The sequence below is a fragment of the Cryptomeria japonica genome, chromosome 5 (assembly GCF_030272615.1).
Source record: "Cryptomeria japonica chromosome 5, Sugi_1.0, whole genome shotgun sequence".
Classification (NCBI taxonomy): Eukaryota; Viridiplantae; Streptophyta; class Pinopsida; order Cupressales; family Cupressaceae; genus Cryptomeria; species Cryptomeria japonica.
This window is the reverse complement of record NC_081409.1, coordinates 93,615,275-93,634,688: the sequence shown is the minus strand read 5'-3', so window position 1 is coordinate 93,634,688 and position 19,414 is coordinate 93,615,275. Positions and strand designations below refer to the sequence as shown.

The window sequence follows — 19,414 nt, the reverse complement described above, 5'->3', positions numbered from 1 at the left end:
GTCTGCAACTGCTGGGTCGCCCTCGGATTTTCTCCAACAAGGATCGCTATTCTGATAATTTATTAGAAGTATACATATATTTAAAAATAAACAAAATTATAGAAGGCGAATTTTATCCGAATTTTTTTTTCAATTTTCCCTTGTCGAATTTCATCCGAATTTCATGGCTTTCGAATTCGAACCTTGTGACTTAGTATACAACAGTTCCAATTGGACTACCTCCATCAATTAGATGAGTGCTTGCTTGTCTTCTATCCTCAAAACATGGAAAGACCATATATTGAAAAGCCAATCACCATGGTGGAAGCTAAACTGAAGGATACTTCATAAATCTGATCTAAAATCTTCATTTTCCAATTCTCGGTCCATAGACATGTGGCTTCACCCAAAATATACTAATTCCCCCCTTTATTATTAGTAATATATTCGTTGGGCCTATGCCGTCTTCACTAGGACGAATGCATGATTTACCCAGTTTTGCCTACATCTTCTATATGATATAACTTTTGAATATGGTCTTGAAATTAGGAGTAGTGTTTTCTGAAATTACACTATTTTGAGGGTTATCTGAATATGCAAGAAAATTCTACTTTGGGTTCCATCTCCAGATTCATTTTGGCCTTGCAACACGATGACATCTTTGAGACCTTGATTGAGTTGAATCAATCCTGGAAGTTTTCTCATCTACCATCAAAGGTTCTGAGATGTCCCATACCATCCCAAAACATCCACAAGCATGGAACAAAATAGAGCTAATGTCTTGAAACCTCCCTGTACACTGATTTGAGGACAAACTTCGCCATTGGGTTTCTTGGCAATAATTTGCAAGTTGGAATGACATGTCCAAATGTCATCTACATCTGAGTTTTTAGATCAGGTGACCCTCATGCGATTGATGAATGAAGTGCTAAGCCTTTGTAATGACAAGGGTGTGATTGTCTACTTGGATGATATTCTTGTTTTCTGCTGGACATATGAATAACATGTTGCATATTTGGAAAAAGTATTACTGATTTTGAAGGAGATTGCACTTTATTTAGATGGTAAGAAATTCGAATTTGTGAAACAGATTTTGGTTTACCTTAGACTAGTGGTAGGATCTGTGGTATAGTTTGAATTTACCTGGCAAAAATAGAAGCTATTGTGAATAGGTGCAAGTCCACAAGCATAACCAAAACAAAGAGCTTTGTTTGGGCAGATCAATACTTGCAGAAATTTGTAAATGCATTTTCCTTCATTGCAGCTCCGTTGCATGCAATAATAGGCCATGGTAAGAGTTTTAATTGGGGCAACATGCAACAAAAGGCTTTTGAATCAGTTTGATGAATTGACGAAGCAATTCAGCAATGAACCTGTGTTGGCTCTTCCTAACTTTGGAACTTCCATTTGAAGTAGAGACGATGCAAGATTATGATACGAGGGCTGTTCTAATGTAAGGTGGAATACCTCTCTGTTTCCATTTCAAGTTGTTTCTTGGGTTGATCGTTGGGTATTTCACCTATGATAAGGAGCTTTATGCATTGGTACACGTGGTTAAAAATTGGAGACTTTATTTGTTAAGCAAAGAGACCATGTTGCATATGGATCATCGGCCACTCCAGTATCCTCAAAGCTCAAATGGAGCTTCAACAAACTTGGCTTTACAAGCAGATGGGCTTCCTCCAATGGTTCCACTTGGTAATCAAATATAGAAAAGGTATAATGAAAAAGCTTGCTGATTTATTGTCAAGGATACCATTATTAACAGTTATTTCTATTTTGTCTCTTCTTGAGCCTTTTGGAAAGGAGTTATGTGTGGAGGCTATGAGCATGACAGATTTTGGGAAGCTGTTTTAGCAGCTAAAAGGTGGTGTAAAATTCCTTAACTAAGATCTGATTGCAGATAGTTATATGTCCAGGATATAACAGAAACGAACACAGCCGGTGGATTATTGGAATACCAATGAATATCGTTATACAGTATTATTTTTTAATACACAGAGTCTCAATTCTACTTTCATATTTACTAATAAACATAGCATTTGTCAACAGAAAATTGAACAATCATTATTCAAGGAAGTTGATATCAAATGATTAAATATTCCACCAGGAAATGGGTTAAAGAATTTCTTTCATGATGCACCTGATAGATAAGCTGTGACTGCCGGTTGTACATTCATGTTGATGCCAAACTCGTTGCAGAATGCTACCAAAGAGTCTTCATATATTCACCGATAGACAATGTAGAAGGAGACACCCACAGTAGCAAACAGTTCACCCCGAACTTAATTCCACTGGAAAATCAATTTGCACGAACAGGTCTGGGACACGAAACCATCATGGTGTGCTTCATATTTGGTAACCCTTCCATTTCCTCTATGCGAGGAATGCGGTCTCCCATCACGACAATAACAGACCATACGCTTCAACCCGATATCGGGTTACAGGGCCACGGGAGAAGGAGTGAGTTTGAGCGCTGTCTTTCACCCGCCTAGCTTCCGTTGGTCTTATTCCCGTCTCGCGTGTAAGGAAACACACGCTTCCGCAACACACGCGTCCACATCACATACAAGGACTCACTCTATTAAGTTACTCCGCTGCTTCGATAAAACATGGTTCCACTCCAAGAACTTGCGTCCAATAGGCCAGTCAAGAACTGACGAAAGGTAATTTAATTCAATGTGTATCCTATCACACAGATAACAAATCTTTTATTCTCCCCAATTGCCAAATCTCCACCTCCTTAAATCCATTCCGGAGGTAGTTCCCGAACAAAATCGAACCAATCCCCATTATTTGGAACTAATCATAAACCATCAAATAGTTTAGGCATTTATTAATTAATTTATATTAACAAATGGGTGATTAATATAAAATAATTAATATTACAATAAACATTTATTAATTAATTAATTTATATTAGTGAATTGGAAACTAATATAAAAGAATTAATGTGACTTTGACTTAGAAATTATTAGGGGATATTACAGACTCCCCTGCCTCTTGTTGCTTGCCCACAAGTAATTGTAAGTTAGAATGCTGGAGAATATGCTCATTTTCCCATGTAACATCATTTAAGGGCAAATTCTTCCACTTAATTAGATATTCTCGGATAGTCCTGTTCCGCAATTGCCTGTCTCAGGATTCTAAAATCACTTCAGGAATCATTTCCAATTTTCCTTCATCATTCATGGGGGGTAGTTCCTCTGACACGGTCATTTGCTGTCCCAAAGCCTTTTTGAGACAAGATATGTGAAACACATTGTGTATCTTACTAGCTGTTGGTAAATCAAGTTCATAAGCTATTGTGCCAACTTTCTGAACAATCGGATACGGTCCATAAAACCGAGGCTTTAATTTTTCAGCACCACTACGCTTAAGAGATGATTGCCGGTAGGGCTGTAACCTTAGAAATACCAAGTCACCCATTTCAAAATGTTGCTCAACTCGCTTTTTATCAACATAAATTTTCTGTTGATTTTGTGCACACTGCAAATTCTCCTTAAGTGCTTTCAAAATATCTTGGCAATCCTGAAGCAAATCACGAGATTTGGGAACATTACTCTGATCAAAAGCAAGATTAAGGAAGGAGAGCGCATCATATCCATATAATGCCTTGAAAGGAGTCATAACAATTGACATATGAAATGTGGTATTATAGCAATATTCACCCAAATACAACCAACGAACCCAAGCTTTCTGATGTCCTGCTACGTAGTTACGAAGGTAACCTTCTATCCACTTGTTCACTATTTCCGTTTGTCCGTCAGTTTGTTCACTATTTCCGTTTGTCCGTCAGTTTGTTCACTATTTCCGTTTGTCCGTCAATCTGAAAAGTTCTTCCCAAAATATACTAAAAAATCTGCTATCTCAATCACTGATTATATTCTTCGGTAATCCATGTAAACGGCATATGTCTCTAAAAAATAGGTCTGCGATCTGAACAACTGTAAATCCGGTAGTGATAGAAAAGAAGCGTGCAAATTTAGTTAATCTATCAACCACAACAAAAATACAATCTTTACCTTGGGACCTTGGTAAGCCTGCAATGAAATCCATAGATATACTTTCCCATTTTTGTTCAGGTATTGGCAGCGGCTGTAATAAACCTGCAGGGTAAGTGTGCTCTGCTTTATTTTGCTGACAAGTGGTGCATTCCTTGACATAACGAAGGATATCATTTTTAATCCTTTCCATGTGAACCTTTCTCTTATTTGTCGGTAAGTTTTAAAGTATCCGGGATGCCCTGCTAAAGGAACATCATGCACTGATTGGAGGATTTTCTCTTTCAGCTTTGAACTGGGAACTAAGTAAATTCTGTCCTTGTAATAGATAACATCATTTACAACCTTATATTTGTCATCCTGCACATTTCCATCTAGCAAATCACATGCAAAAGAATCCTTAGAGTATTCAACCAGCAATAGATATTTCCAATCCGCTGTTACTACAGATAATGCATTTATTTCAGGCTTCCTAGACAAGGCATCTGCAACAACATTGTTTTTACCTTTCACATATTCAATTTCAAAATCATAAGCTTGGATCTTACTGACCCATTTCTGCTGTCTGTCATTTAAATCTTTTTGTCCCAAGAAATATCTCAAACCGTTATGGTCAGTTCTTACTACAAATTTGCCACCAACCAAATATTGTCTAAATTTTGTCATTGCATGCATGATTGCCAACATTTCCTTATCATAAATGGAATATAATCTCTCAAGGTTGCTAAGTTTCCTGCTTTCATAAGCTATAGGATGTTTATTTTGCATTAAAATTGCTCCTATTCCCTCCCCGGAAGCATCACATTCCAAAACAAAAGGTTGATTAAAATCAAGGAGTGCAAGTACTGGGCAAGAACTCATTACCTCTTTAAGTTTCTCAAAAACCAATTGTGCTTCTTTAGTCCATCGAAATGCCCCCTTTTTGGTAAGATCTGTCAATGGTGCCCCAAGCTGTGAAAAGCCTCTGACAAATCGCCTGTAATAACTGCATAAACCAAAGAATCCTCTTAACTCGATAAGAACCTGTGGCGGTGGCCAATCCAAAATGGCCCTTATCTTTTCTTGATGAACCTGTACACCTGTAGCACTAATCATATGCCCTAAATACAAATTTTTTGTCATTCCAAATTCACATTTAGAAGTCTTTGCATATAGTGATTGAGATTCCATAATACCAATAACTATATCAATGTGTTTTAAGCGATCTTCCCAAGTTTTACTGTAAATCAATATATCATCAAAGAAAACTAGCAAAAATTTTCTCAACTGTTTGCTAAAGATATTATTCATACAAGACTGAAATGTTGCCGGAGCATTTGTTAAACCAAACGGCATAACCAAGAATTCATAATGACAGTGAAAAGCCGTTTTATGAATATCTTGATCTCTTAACTTAATCTGATGATATCCTGACCTCAAATCGATTTTAGAAAAATAAACAACACCATGTAATTCATCTAACAACTCATCAATACGAGGAATTGGATACCTGTTTTTGATTGTCTTCTTGTTAAGAGCCCGGTAATCAATACACATACGAAGCGTTCCATCCTTCTTTTTGACTAGTACCACTGATGATGCAAAAGGGCTAGAACTAGGCCTGATATGCCCCATATCCAACAATTCTTTAATTGCCTTTTCTATTTCATCCTTGAATGTTTTAGGATGTCTGTAAGGAGTTGTGATAACTGGTTTGGTGCCTTATTCTAATTCAATGGTATGTTCAAATCCTCTATCAGGTGGGACTACTGGAGGAATATCATTGAAAACCACATGATGTGATTCTAATACTTCTAACAAATCTTCTTGATAAGATTTAGATTCAAATCCTGGTACCTTGTTAGAGATTAAACATTGTGCTGACCATGCCTCATCTCCATGTCTGAATATAGCCTCCATTCTTTTAGCACTAACGATCTTGGGACCACCGTTAGATATTCCATGAAGAACTACTTTCTTATCATCAATTTTGAAAGAAAATTCCAATCTTTTGAAACTCTGAGTGTACTCATCTAGGGTTTCCATCCTTTGAATACCTAAAACAACATTAGTATCAGCCAAATCAATCACATAAAAATCATCAGTAACAGTATAATTACCAAGGGTAATACTTAATTTGGCCACTTTATGAGTACTGGATAAATTAGTTCCACCTGCTACTCTAACATCAAAACCTTCATGTTTCTCAGTTTGCAAACCACGCTTAACTACAAGAGCTGCATCTATAAAATTATGAGTAGACCCACTATCAAGCATAACAACCACACGCTGCCCATTCAAAACTCCTCGAACTCTGAAAATATTATAATGTGGTGTTCCTGTCATAGATGCTATTACCCCTTCACCATGTTTTACTGTCTCTGATTCTGTGTTTTTTGATGTAAGTTCTATGTTAGGATCAACATTTTCTTCATCATCACTATCTGACATAACCTCAATGTAGTGAATTTTTCCCTTACCTAGACATCTATGTCCTGGCTGCCATGATTCTCTACAACCGAAACATAGTTTTTTCCTTCTGAGTTCTTCCCTTTCTTCTTTATCTAACCTGTTATTAGGGAAATTTTCCTTGTTAAAGGGTTGTTTGTCTTTATCGTGCTTAAGTAGTGGTCCTTTATTAACAGTTTTCCCTTTTGAAGAAGGTTCTAATTCTCTTGCTCTTTTAATAGCTGTCTGTAAAGTAGGAGGATTTAAGGATTTAACCCATCCTTTGAGTGAATCAGACAATCCATCTATGAATATAACAATTTTGTGTCTTTCTGAAATTTCAGTTACTAAGGCTGCCAATTTTTCAAATTCAGAAATGTATTGCTCAACAGTTCTAGATTGCTTAAGCTGGGTCAAATCTTTTAGATGAAGTTCAAGATCTTTAGAATCAAATCTGTCAATAAGTTTCTCAGGAATTCAACATATGTAATAATCTGATTATGACCCAAAGTTACTTGCCCATGATGCCACCATTCGTGTGCTACACCATCAAGATGTAATGCTGCATATTTGATTGCTTCATCTTCCAACATAGGATTTAATTGAAAGTAGGTGTCAAGTTTTTGCATCCAAGCCCTAGCTGGCGTTTACCCTGACCCATCAAAGTAAGGAATAGACATCTTACCGATTTTCCTCTGTAATTCACTGTTATTCCCTCGCTGTCCTCTTGGCCTATGTTTCATTCTGACATCCAAGTACTCTCTAAATGTCATTGTTGATCTAAATTCATCCCCTGATAATAACCAATCATGGTGTATCTCATCTTGTAATTCTCTAATTGTCGGTTCGTTTTTTGGTTGCACATTCCTAATAGTGAAAGTTGGCATAAAGGGTCTGGCTGTTTCTGTTCTTTTCGGCTGATTATTATTGACAGAATGCTCATCTCTACCCCCATTATTTGCCCCAGCATTATGATGTTGATTATTTCCATTATTTTGCTGCTGATTAATAAATTGGGTCATTAAATTAGTCATTCTGTTGACATTGTCCTGCATATCTTGTTGACTTCTGATTAAGGCTGCTATGAGATCCCTATTGTTTTCAGGTTCTCCCATACTGTTTGTTTCAAAAAGAATCTCTTCGTCAGTCGCCGTATGGCTGTCCTCAATTTCAAACTGAATAGAAGAGCTACTTGGTGCTAAAGGCAAGTTTTGATCTCTGTTTTGTCGCACCCTAGTATTCCGAAGGTTATAATTTCCCTAGTGCATACTCAGCTATACATAGAACTTTCAACTCAACAACACCCTACAGGCTGGCAAGATTCAAAGGCTCTGATACCACTGTAAAATTCCTTAACTAAGATCTGATTGCAGATAGTTTTATGTCCAGGATATAACTGAAACGAACACAGCGGGTGGATTATTGGAATACCAATGAATATCGTTATACAGTATTATTGTTTAATACACAGAGTCTCAATTCTACTTTCATATTTACTGATAAACATAGCATTTGTCAACAGAAAACTGAACAATCATTATTCAAGGAAGTTGATATCAAATGGTTAAATATTCCACCAGGAAATGGGTTAAAGAATTTCTTTCATGATGCACCTGATAGATAAGCTGTGGCTGCCAGTTGTACATTCACGTTGATGCCAAACTCGTTGCAGAATGCTACCAAAGAGTCTTCATATATTCACCGATAGACAATGTAGAAGGAGACACCCACAGTAGCAAACAATTCACCCCAAACTTAATTCTACTGGAAAATCAATTTGCACGAACAGGTCTGGGACACGAAACCATCACGGCGTGCTTCATATTTGGTAACCCTTCCATTTCCTCTACGCGAGGACTGCGGTCTCCCATCATGGCAATAACAGACCATACGCTTCAACCCGATATCGGGTTACAGGGCCACAGGAGGAGGAGTGAGTTTGAGCGCCGTCTTTCACCCGCCTAGCTTCCGGTGGTCTTATTCCCGTCTTGCGTGTAAGGAAACACATGCATCCGCATCACATATAAGGACTCACTCCATTAAGTCACTCCGCTGCTTCGATAAAACACGGTTCCACTCCAAGAACTTGCGTCCAATAGGCCAGTGAATAACTGACGAAAGGTAATTTAATTCAATGTGTATCCTATCACACAGATAACAAATCTTTTCTTCTCCCCAATTGCCAACTCTCCACCTCCTTAAATCCATTCCGGAGGTAGTTCCCGAACAGAATCGAACCAATTCCCATTATTTGGAACTAATCATAAACCATCGAATAGTTTAGGCATTTATTAATTAATTTATATTAACAAATGGGTGATTAATATGAAATAATTAATATTACAATAAACATTTATTAATTAATTAATTTATATTAGTGAATTGGAAACTAGTATAAAAGAATTAATGTGACTTTGACTTAGAAATTATTAGGGGATATTACAAAAGGTAAGCAGGACAAGTTTTGCTGAAAAAATGATTTTTCTTTGAAAGATGGACTACACTTCAAGTGCAATTTGTTGCATGTTTTGAAGGAGAGGAGATTCATGTTTTTGAGAGAAACACATGCTTCTAAGATAGCTGCTCATTTTGGAGTTAAAAAAACATTTTCAAACTTGCAGTGGTATGCTCATTGGCACTATTAGCCACTTCTAGTTTCATCATGGCCATGAGAGAGTACTTCGATGAATTTTGTATGTGGTTTTTACATGACATAGAAAGGGCATGACTATCTATTTGTAGTGGTTGATATGTTTAGCAAAATGTGTGTCTTAATCCGATGCAAGGAGACTTTGATGGGTAAGGATGCAACTGAAATTTTTGTTTCCAAAATTTGGATTCATATTGGTCTACCTCAAAGCATTATTTCAGACTGGAATTCCAGGTTTCTTGGTAAAATTTGGTGTATTTTATGGGATAACACAAATATCCAACTGAAAGAAGCAAGGCTTTCCATCTAAAAATAGATGAACAAACTGAAGTGGTTAACTGGACATTGGTGCAGCCACTCTGTGAGTGCTGTATGGAGCATGTGAAAACATGGGATGAAGGTCTTGCATATATACAACATTCCTACAACCAAACAATGCATTATCTGACAAATCTTTCTCCATTTGAGACATGTTAAGGCTTTCTACCTACTCGCCTGCTTGATATAGTCGTGGGATAGCTACTCCAAAAGGGTAAATGTTAATCCACAGGTTGATATTTGCTGAAAAGTTTATTGAACATATCAGACAAGTGCAGCTCCAAGTGCAAGGGCTTTTGAGCAGCCAATGAAGGTATGATTGAGTCATTGACACTGCACTGAGCACAAGTTCAAGGTGGGTGATAGATTTTGGTTGTATGTGAGCAAGGCTAGGCTTAAAGGATTAGCATAGAAGGTGAAACCACTATGGTATGGGATCTTTTCAATTTTGGAACAAGTTGGTAAAAGTGAATTCTGGCTTGGTTGCCCCCATAAATGAAAGTGTATTTGGTGTTTATTGCAAAGAACTTGAGATGGTTTGAGATTTCAATGTTGGATGAATAAAAAGAGCTGGTTTTGTCATCCACGGAAGATCTTAGTTCATGTCCATTGGAAGAGTTTTAACAAGATGTGTTCCTACAGAGAAAACAAAAACATGAGATTTCATGAAACATGGTTGTTTGAGTTGAAAAGGCATTTCAACCAAGGCAAAATGATACCTTGAAGAGAATGTTGGAAAGAAATTTCTGCATCTTATGAGTCCCAAAGCTTTTGGGTACCAAAAACCTTCTAATTGGGAAACCCAAAAATTGGATCTTGATTCTGATTGTAAGTTCAGTTTTTCTCCATTTTCATCAATTAAGACTAGCCAAGGAGTTCCTACATGTGAATAGATTGTGTTTTTGGTGCATTGGGGACTTGTATGCACAATTGTTGAGGACTCCAGGTCTTTGGAAGATCTCAGTCCAGGTCTGTTGGAACAGTTTGAAAAAGATCCTACAAAAGAAAGAAAGACAAAGACTTATGTAAAACATGGTTGTTTGGTTTGAAAACACAACTCCCAACCAAGGAAAATTTGCACCCTGAAGTGGTTGTCGGAAAGAAATTTATGCATCTTATGAGTATCAAAGCTTTTGGGGAGCAAAGCCTCCTGATTAGGGAGGTATAATCCAAAAATTGGATCTTGATCATGATCCTAAGGTCAGTTTTTCTCCATTTCAATCAAGAAAGAGTAGCCAAGGATTTCCTACATGTGAATAAGTTGGTTTTGGCACACTGAGGACTAGTATGCACAGTTGTTGAAGATTCAAGGTGATCTTGAGCATCGGGGGGAAGAAGACAGACTTGCATATAGGTTGCAAAAACTTTATATATTGCTACTTTTGGCAAGTTTTCTGCTTACGCGAGCAGTAACAGGCCTTCTCCTGTGGTGAACATGCTATGAAGTAGTGAACATATCACTGAGAATCAGTAAACTTGTTTCTATGCATTCTGAACATGGAATTTGAGGGGTCGCCACTGTTATTTCCACTTCCAAGCATTATTTTGTGTCTCTGGCCTTGGCAAATGTATGGATACCCAAGCATGTTCAGATGCCTGCACATGGGTTGGAACTCATTTTCTTCATTGTAAATAAGAGAGATTTCGTTGGAAGACACCATTTGAACATAACAGCAGTATGTACTTGGAAGCTCTTGTAATGTGTTGATGAGCTTCTTATATTGTGTTCAAATCTTTTGTACATTGTATTGACTGTATTTGGCTGATTACATTGTGACGCAGACCAATACTTCGAGTCTTTCCAGACTGAGAAGTATTGCAGCCAAGATCACACAAATTTAACACAATATACTCAGGCACAATATGAAACTTCAAGGTATCTGAAATTTTATTAGAATCTGCTAGGGAAATTAATATAAAACAACATTACTTAATAATCCCCTGTTCACTTTATGTTAACCTGCACTACAATATTTGCTTTTAAGTTATTCTCCTCCAGCATTACCAAGTTATTCTTCACATTCTTCCTGGGTTTAGTGCAGCAATCAGTTCATTCTGTTTGGCTCTGTATTCTACAGTTCCTATGCTAGTTTTCTATTCACGCAGTTGTAACTCCTTTCCATACTTGTTTACCAATTTCTTTTCCTTACATACCACACCACACTCACACTCTGTTTCTTCAAACCAATGCAGCAATTTATTGTCTTCCTTTCTCTGTTCATTCATAAGCCAAAGCATCTAACTACTCTAATGCTGCTCTCTCCACCTTCCTACGTAACCAAAAAAAACCTCTTCACTTCTATCCCCAACTCTTCTTTTGTTGACTATTCAAATCCTCAATGCTGCAATTTGTTGTGCCCTCACACAGCAGCTTAGAGACTCTAAGAGTCACACAAGCAATAGTAACACCTTCTTTCTTCTATTTTTATTTCTCTTTTCAGAAATTTTAATTTTTTTAATTCAATGTAAATGGTGCCAAACCTTCGTACTTTACTCTAGAACACTTTTGTCTCCATGTATTCCACTCTACATTTGAATCTTCTACTACATATTCCTGAATGTTTATTGTTGCATTGGCATGTGAATATTTCATCTTGATTGCTCTGGATGTACTCAATTAGTATGTTGATAGAATATTCCCGCTCTACTCCTTGGACCAATATACACAATACACAATATACCAAGGTTGCCCGGGTACGGGGGTACTTGGAGATTGGTGCTGGTACCGGTACGACTATTTTTTCAAAATAGGAGACGTGGGTACTTGGAGACGCCAATTTCTCTTAAATATAATTTAATAATTTATAGAAATTCCAAAAATATAATGACATTGAACATTAAATATAATGACATTAAATGTAATATAATAATTTAGTAATGGCTGTTGCAACGTTTTAAGAAATCCTTGTGACCTGCATTTGTTTTGAGCGTTTTTTTTTTTTTCCGTTTGTACTGCAATTTGATTATTTTGTTGCCTGTGTTTTTTTTTTTTTTTTTAAAACATTTTAGGGTTTCCCTTTTTTTACAGTGGGAAATGGGCGGATATGTTAGCGGGAAGTCTCCTCTCTATAGAGACGTTTCCAACCAAGTTTCCGGTGCGGGATATGCGTCTGAGTCTCTGGTACGAGTACCCAGGGGCTGAGTACGAGTACCCATGCAACTATGCAATATACACTATTCTAAACCCTCAATCTCAACAAATTGTATAAAAATAAACATTGAAAAACAAAAATTAAAATTCAAAATATTTTGGATGATGTCGCTTGTTATTCACTCGGGATGCTCCTGCATTACATTGTGGAGATGAGGTGGTATTTGCCCCTCAATTGGAGTTTTCTCCTTCTCAAGGTTGCTCCAGGTCAAAATTCTTGTCTTGGTCATTCCCATGTTGTTTACATTGCTGTTTCTATTTTTCCTTTAATTAGTGATGTTTTGATGCATTTGTATGACTGTCCCATAGGTTGAGGACTGGTAACCCGCTCTTTGCTTGTTTGGTGATTGTTTTGAGTGATAACATTGATAGAATCCATGAATGGTGAGCTGATTTAGAGTATCTTGATCAGTTTATGGATCACCATTGTCTCTTACAGGTTCCGGATAACCTCTGTCAGCTGGATCAAAAAAAGTTTCAGCCATCCCTTCTTCAGAGGAGAACATTTATTGTTTACTTATTGGGCACTTTTCAACCAAGCGATTTATTAGGGGATGAGCATGAGTATTTTGGTACAAATTTGCAATTGCTCTTTGTTTTGCTGGCTTAGTATCACTATCTTTGTATGTCTACACCCTAGGCGATTTGGGAATACTATTTTCAATCCTTGAAATTACTCTTTTCCAATCCATAAATCTAAACTTCCTCCCATCTCTTTCCAACCCAATATTCCAGCATAATATTGCTGGTGCTGAATCCATTATGGCTCCCAAGGGAACTGATTTGAGGTAGCAAGACCAAGAATACGTAATGTACATTATGTTGTTGTCATTTTTATGATATCCTTGGTCCATCAGTGAGAACCAATCAGAGATATGTTCCATGGACTTGTGCTGCCCCAGTTGATCAAGGACAAGGCCAATGGTCATGAAGTGTTAAGTGTTGTCTTGTTGGGAGGCAAGTTCCCAGCCTTCTCCTTCCTTTGAATGCGGAATCCGGGGGTTCCCAGCCTTCTCCTTCCTTTGATCGCAGAATCCCGGGTTCCCAGCCTTCTCCTTCCTTTGAACCCAGATCCCGAAATCCTAGGGTTCCTAGCCTTCTCCTTCCTTTGAACTTGGAATCCTGGAATCTCGAGGTTCCCAACCTTCTCCTTCCTTTGAACCCAGAATCTGGAATTCCAGGGTTCCCAGCCTTATCCTTCCCTTGAGCCCATATTCCCGAGGTTCCAAGCCTTTTCTTTCCTTTGGACTCGGAACCTCGAAATCCCGAAATTCCTAGGTTCCTGTCTCCTCTCCCCTTGCGGCAGGGCTCGACTTCCGACTTTCGATGATTGCGACACTTCCAGATGGTGTGATCAACACTAAAGGCTCTTAATGCTCCACCAACTCTTGTAGCTTGTCTACTTTCATTCGTGGAGCTACATGGGCACATTTAATGATTTTTGCAGGATTGCCATCAAGTGGAGTCCAAGGCCATGCTTATTTATGGTTACTTGATGGCCTTCATGTCAAGACTGCATGCTCTGACTTTGGAGTGTTAGGCAATCCACCTTCTAGAAGTACTTTTCTTCTTGGGATTGCCTTGCTAGGGTATGGCTAGGTTGCTTACATAAACACCATGTCAGGTCTGTGCAATTCCCTGCCTTCCTTGACCATTGGTCTCTTCTCTACGACCAGTTGGCTATATATAGGTTGTTAAGCCTCATTGTAAAGGGTTCTCTCCTTGTTGGCTTGAGCTATTCCTTGCTTTTTCACTTCTCTTGAAGATTTGTATATTTTCTTGCATTTCTGCAACTGTAAGTTTGGCCATTGGCCTAAGAGTGAATTGAAGTTATCATTGTTGCCTTACTTTAACTTATGCATGTTGTGTATGTTTTTCTTATCTTCATTGTAAGTGCATGTTTTCCGGCTTTCTCTCATGTATATGCTGTGTTAACTTGTTTCTGGGTGTGACTTGTGGGAAGCCTTCTCCCCTTTTGACATTCAATGAATTTTAACCTCCATACATGCGTTGAGGTCATTCATGTAACTGAAGTTTATGCATCTCTTGGGTATTTTGATTGGTTCTTTGTGTCAAATCTAGGTGGGGAGAGAAACATCTCTATCTTGGTTCATCACCTCCTTTCATTTTAGCATTTCTTTCTTCTCTTTTCCTCTGCAAGCTGTTAGGGTAGGTTTAGAAGTAGAATTTGGAGTGTTGAGTTGGTTCAACACCTGCGCTTGGATTGAGAAGGAAGACAGCCTACTCCGGAGATTCAACCCCTTTGCGCAAGGTCCCACACTTCAGGGTTGTTTCCATGTTTCACAAGGTTGCTGAGTTGATAGCTCAACAAGGGTGCACACTTTTGTGACAACAGTTAGTTGGTGTTGCCCACTAAAAACAAAACCAATTGATAGCCAACTCTAGGTAATAACAACTTACAGTGCAAGAGAAAGTGGTCGACATCTCTTTTAGCTTTTTTGAATAGTAATTTTGGACATTTATAACATACATTTGTTTTTTCTTTTACCCTTTTTTTTTAAATAGCAGAAAAGATTGTATTAGGAAACTGAAATAATATTTCAGCAGGCCATCGGGCTTCCAACCAGAAATTGGACAAAACTTTATAGTGAGTAAATATCATTAAATAGCCTTAAATGAGATATTACCATATCCAACAGTTGTCATAATGAAACTTCAAGTTTCAAAATATCAGTTTAATTCTAGTGCTATTATCAACCACTCAATGTTTGATGAATTGAGAAAATGGTCCACCACCAAAATGAAGACATAATGGTTAAATTCCAGAGTGTAAAAGATTCAAACACCCCTGATAATGCCTCTTTTATCGTCTAAGTACATGACTGTTTACTACTTAATTAGAGAGTGTCTTGGATCTCCATGAAATTAATTATTCATGGAGTAAAAATGGCCAATTTTTATTTTTTGTAAATTTCTATATTTGATGCATTTTAAATTTGTTATGGTTATAGCTCATTGGTAGTATTTGATATATATTTGTCTATATACCTCTGATATATAGATATTTTATGCGGGATTGTTCACTGTGGGAGTATTTATAATACTTAAGTAATTACCATAACAACCAATTTCTATGAGTAGTTATTTTTCTATGACATTTCAACTAATGGCGTGTATTGGTGAGTATTCACAAGGCAAGGGAACCCCAAAGCACATAATCACTTCTAAGAATTTGTTAGTATGGTGGGGGATACACCAATTCTTATTAAAATCCACGGTGTTCAGATTTTTACCCTCTAGCCTCTTTCCCAAGTGACAAATTTTTGTGTGTGTTTTTTGTTTCATATTGATTATCAATTATTAATATTTACTTCTTAATTCAATGTGTACTTGTCTCAATGAATTTATTTTTTCCTTTCAAAATATTTCAATAATTTATGCATTTATGTTTTCTAATTTCATGATGAGTCCATGTCATGTGACCATGCTTCACGTAGAAATAGAAATTAATATACTTATGTGGTGGGTCTTGGACAGGTTTCCAAAGTGTGTACCCTGGATTAGATATCATGGAAAGTACAAGGACCTTGAAATCAATATTGTCATACCAGGAAAAGATGCCATGTTTGGTAAAACTTGACTTTTTTATTTCGATCTCAAGCTTTGTTAGAACCAAGGTTAATAGAAGTTTATAAACGCTATCACAAATTTTCTCTAGTTTATTACCTCATGCTGATATTATGTGTCTCACAAGAAGCTCCCAGTCATTTGAAATGTTATAAAAATTTCATTCTAATTCTGTTCATGCCCTCAGACTGCTGTAAAATTTAATCTAAAACCTAACATCTTTGTATTCCATGGTGCAGGTGTTGATAGTGTTGGAACAGTAAGTGCAGCTCTTGTGACTTATGCGTCAGTGCAGGCACTGAAACCAGATATTGTTTTAAATGTAGGCACTGCAGGTGGATTCAAGGTATTTAACCCATAGGTTTTCCTGATGTATTTCTTTTTTCAAATTTTATTTGGTAACTTGGTATTTTGACTTGAATGGTCTACTTACTTTTGCTTGGACAAAAGGCATGCTATTCTTCATTGTCTTGACTTTGCTAGAATATTTCTGCATTCATAATGTATGCCAACAGAACATTTGTAGAAGTCTATGTGGATTGTGACCATATTGTATGAATACTAGAACCATCAAGTTCATGATTAGAATATAAATAAACTGAATTAGCTCAATATCCTTATCAGAGCCCAATTAGGGCATACATGAAAGGACATAATCTGCATTGGCTCCTTAAATCTGACCAGTGTTTAGATTTTGACATTATAGGCTTTATTTCTGCTTTGGTTGGCTACCAATAATATTATTATCTTTTACATATGTTAATCTTATGGAATTCTTTAGGGCCATTTTTTTTTCTATATGTTAACCTTTATTATCTTTAAACTTGGAAGTGTAGTCGATATTTTTCAATCTTATATTTGCTGCTTTCCTTGTCTAACTCAACCCTCTATTCAATCTTAGAGTTGTTTTGCATACCCAATAGCTTTAGCAAATTCTGCAAATGTAATAGTTGCTTGTGGGCCCGGGTCCTAAATTTACCATTGGTAGCTTGGCCAGTCTGAGATCTATTGTCCTGGTTAAGTCATGCAATTTGGTAGTTAATATGGAATTGAGGTTATGCAACTTGTGAAAAATTGATTGCTCAAATAATCGGATTATCTATTCAACGGTATACAACCGTAGATAAAGAGTTTACAAGACGACGTTCTAAATTAAGAATTAGTCGTTTAAGTGAAAACTAAAAAGCTAAAAAGCCAAATGACCGTTAATAAATAACTAAATAAAGCTAATTAAAATATAATTAAATATTCTAATACCCTCCCTTAATGGTCATTGTATCAACTAACTACCCTATAAAAGACACTGCAGGTCTTTTGGTCACAAACGGAAAGAACACTTTGCTGCGGCGGAGACCCTCCCAGGATCTACAAAGTGTTAATGATCAAGAATATTAGAATCCATCCAACCTTATGTTGGGTAATCAAATAGAAACCTGAAACCATGATTTTGAGGAAAAATCGGCAAACCCTTCAAAACTGAAGTTACAAATCATCATTTTTTGTGGAAAAAAAAGGTAAAAACCCTAAATAGGACCAAAAACCTTGAAATGATTTTTGAGGAAAAAATTGAACAAAACCCTGAAACGTCGTGTGGCAAGACCCAAAACATCACGTGGTAAAAGACAAGACATCACGTGGTAAAACACTAGACATCACGCAATAAAACCCTGATTTTTTGAGGAAAAAAACTCAAGCAAAAACCCTCCCATGATTTTTTATGGTGAAAAATCATAAACCTTGATTTTTTGAGGAAAAAAATCGAGTAAAAACCCTCCCATGATTTTTTATTGCGAAAAATCAGAAAACCCAGAACAGGAAAATCTGAAAATAATTGGATTTTTAAGGGACATAATATAAACCCAAAATAATTATTTTTTAAGGCAAAATAAATATAAAAAACCCAGAATGATTTTTTTGGATAAAAAATTTATTAAAAACCCAAAACTCTGGTTGCATTTGACAGAGCCCGTCCAATCCACAAAACTCGCGAGCAGCAAGTTGAAAAAAAAAACTGAGGTCAAAAAACCCTGCCGCGGCCACTGCAAGTCAAATCGCGGGCTAAATAAAAACGCGAATGTCTAAAAGAAATAATCTCGTGAACAGTGCAAAAAAGTTGGCTAAACACCGCTGCAGAAACCCTTTGCGCGCCCAGAAAACGACTGAAAATTGCATGCGGAAGGCGCAAAAAATCGCGCGATCTAGAATCAAATCGCGCGGCTAGAACCAACACGAATCAGGGCATAGAGTGAAGACCAAGACAGGCAGAGAAAGATCCTGTGCTTACAGAATAGAGCCTTCAAATGGGTCGCGTGAGTTATCGCGAAAATCACGATCAAGCAGAAACGTGGAAAGAAAAACAGAAAGGCGTCACTGGAAAGCCACACCCACAACCAGAAATCTTCACGTGGGAAAAACTCTTCACACGGCAACAGAAAAAACTTAGTGATTTTGCACGAACCCAACTCGCGGCTCAAAAAAGTAATTCTGGTCACCCAAATTTGTGCACAGAAACCCTAGGCAAGTCATAAAAAAAAACACTTCAAAAATTGCAGAATTGTTTGTTTTTCATAAAGAAACAATTAAATTTTTTTTTTGGAATTAATTCCAGGTAAGAAATCACGAATAAAAATTCGCCAAACTCTAAAAGAGCCCATCGACCTAGGCTCAGATACCATGAAAAATTGATTGCTCAAATAATCTGATTATCTATTCAACAGTATATTGTATATAAAGAGTTTACAAGACAACGTTCTAAATTAAGAACTAGTTGTTTAAGTTTAAACTAAAAAGCTAAAAAGCTAAAAAGCTAAATGACCATAAATAAATAACTAAATAAAGCTAATTAAAATATAATTAAATATTCTAATAACCTGTCATTTGTTACCATTGTTGGCTCTGATCTTAATAACAATTAGGTTTCCTACTCCACCTGTCCTATACCATGTAATTGCTCTTTTGTACGGGTAACTAATCTCACTTCATTTTATCTTCTAGGGGTTGTATATTTTTTGCTGGAATCATATATTTCTATAGGCTGTAGTGTTTATTTTTTGATCCCATGACAACTGTTTTTTGGCAGACTATTGAATGTTTATATGGCAGATACATTAGAAATCTCTTACTGCTATTATTGCTGGTTGTCCTTTTGAGTCCGATCAATCTATTTTGGTCATTCATGGATGCTAATTTAGTTTCTTTCTGTTTCCTTTGTGCACTCTAATGAATATGATAAATAATAAAACTTTTATCCTTTGGATTGCCTGATCACTGTTTTAGATTCTAATAATAGCATATAAC

The 19,414-nt window shown here is 36.8% G+C and overlaps 1 protein-coding gene across 1 annotated transcript in view; it reads left to right on the top strand.

The window, feature by feature from the left end:
• Positions 1–19,414, top strand: part of LOC131051198 (5'-methylthioadenosine nucleosidase) — an 89,923-nt gene that overhangs the window by 33,935 nt on the left and 36,574 nt on the right. The window contains exons 3-4 of the mRNA XM_057985594.1: positions 16,028–16,119; positions 16,357–16,463. Coding sequence (XP_057841577.1) covers positions 16,028–16,119; positions 16,357–16,463 — 199 coding nt within the window. The remainder of the gene's footprint in view (positions 1–16,027; positions 16,120–16,356; positions 16,464–19,414) is intronic.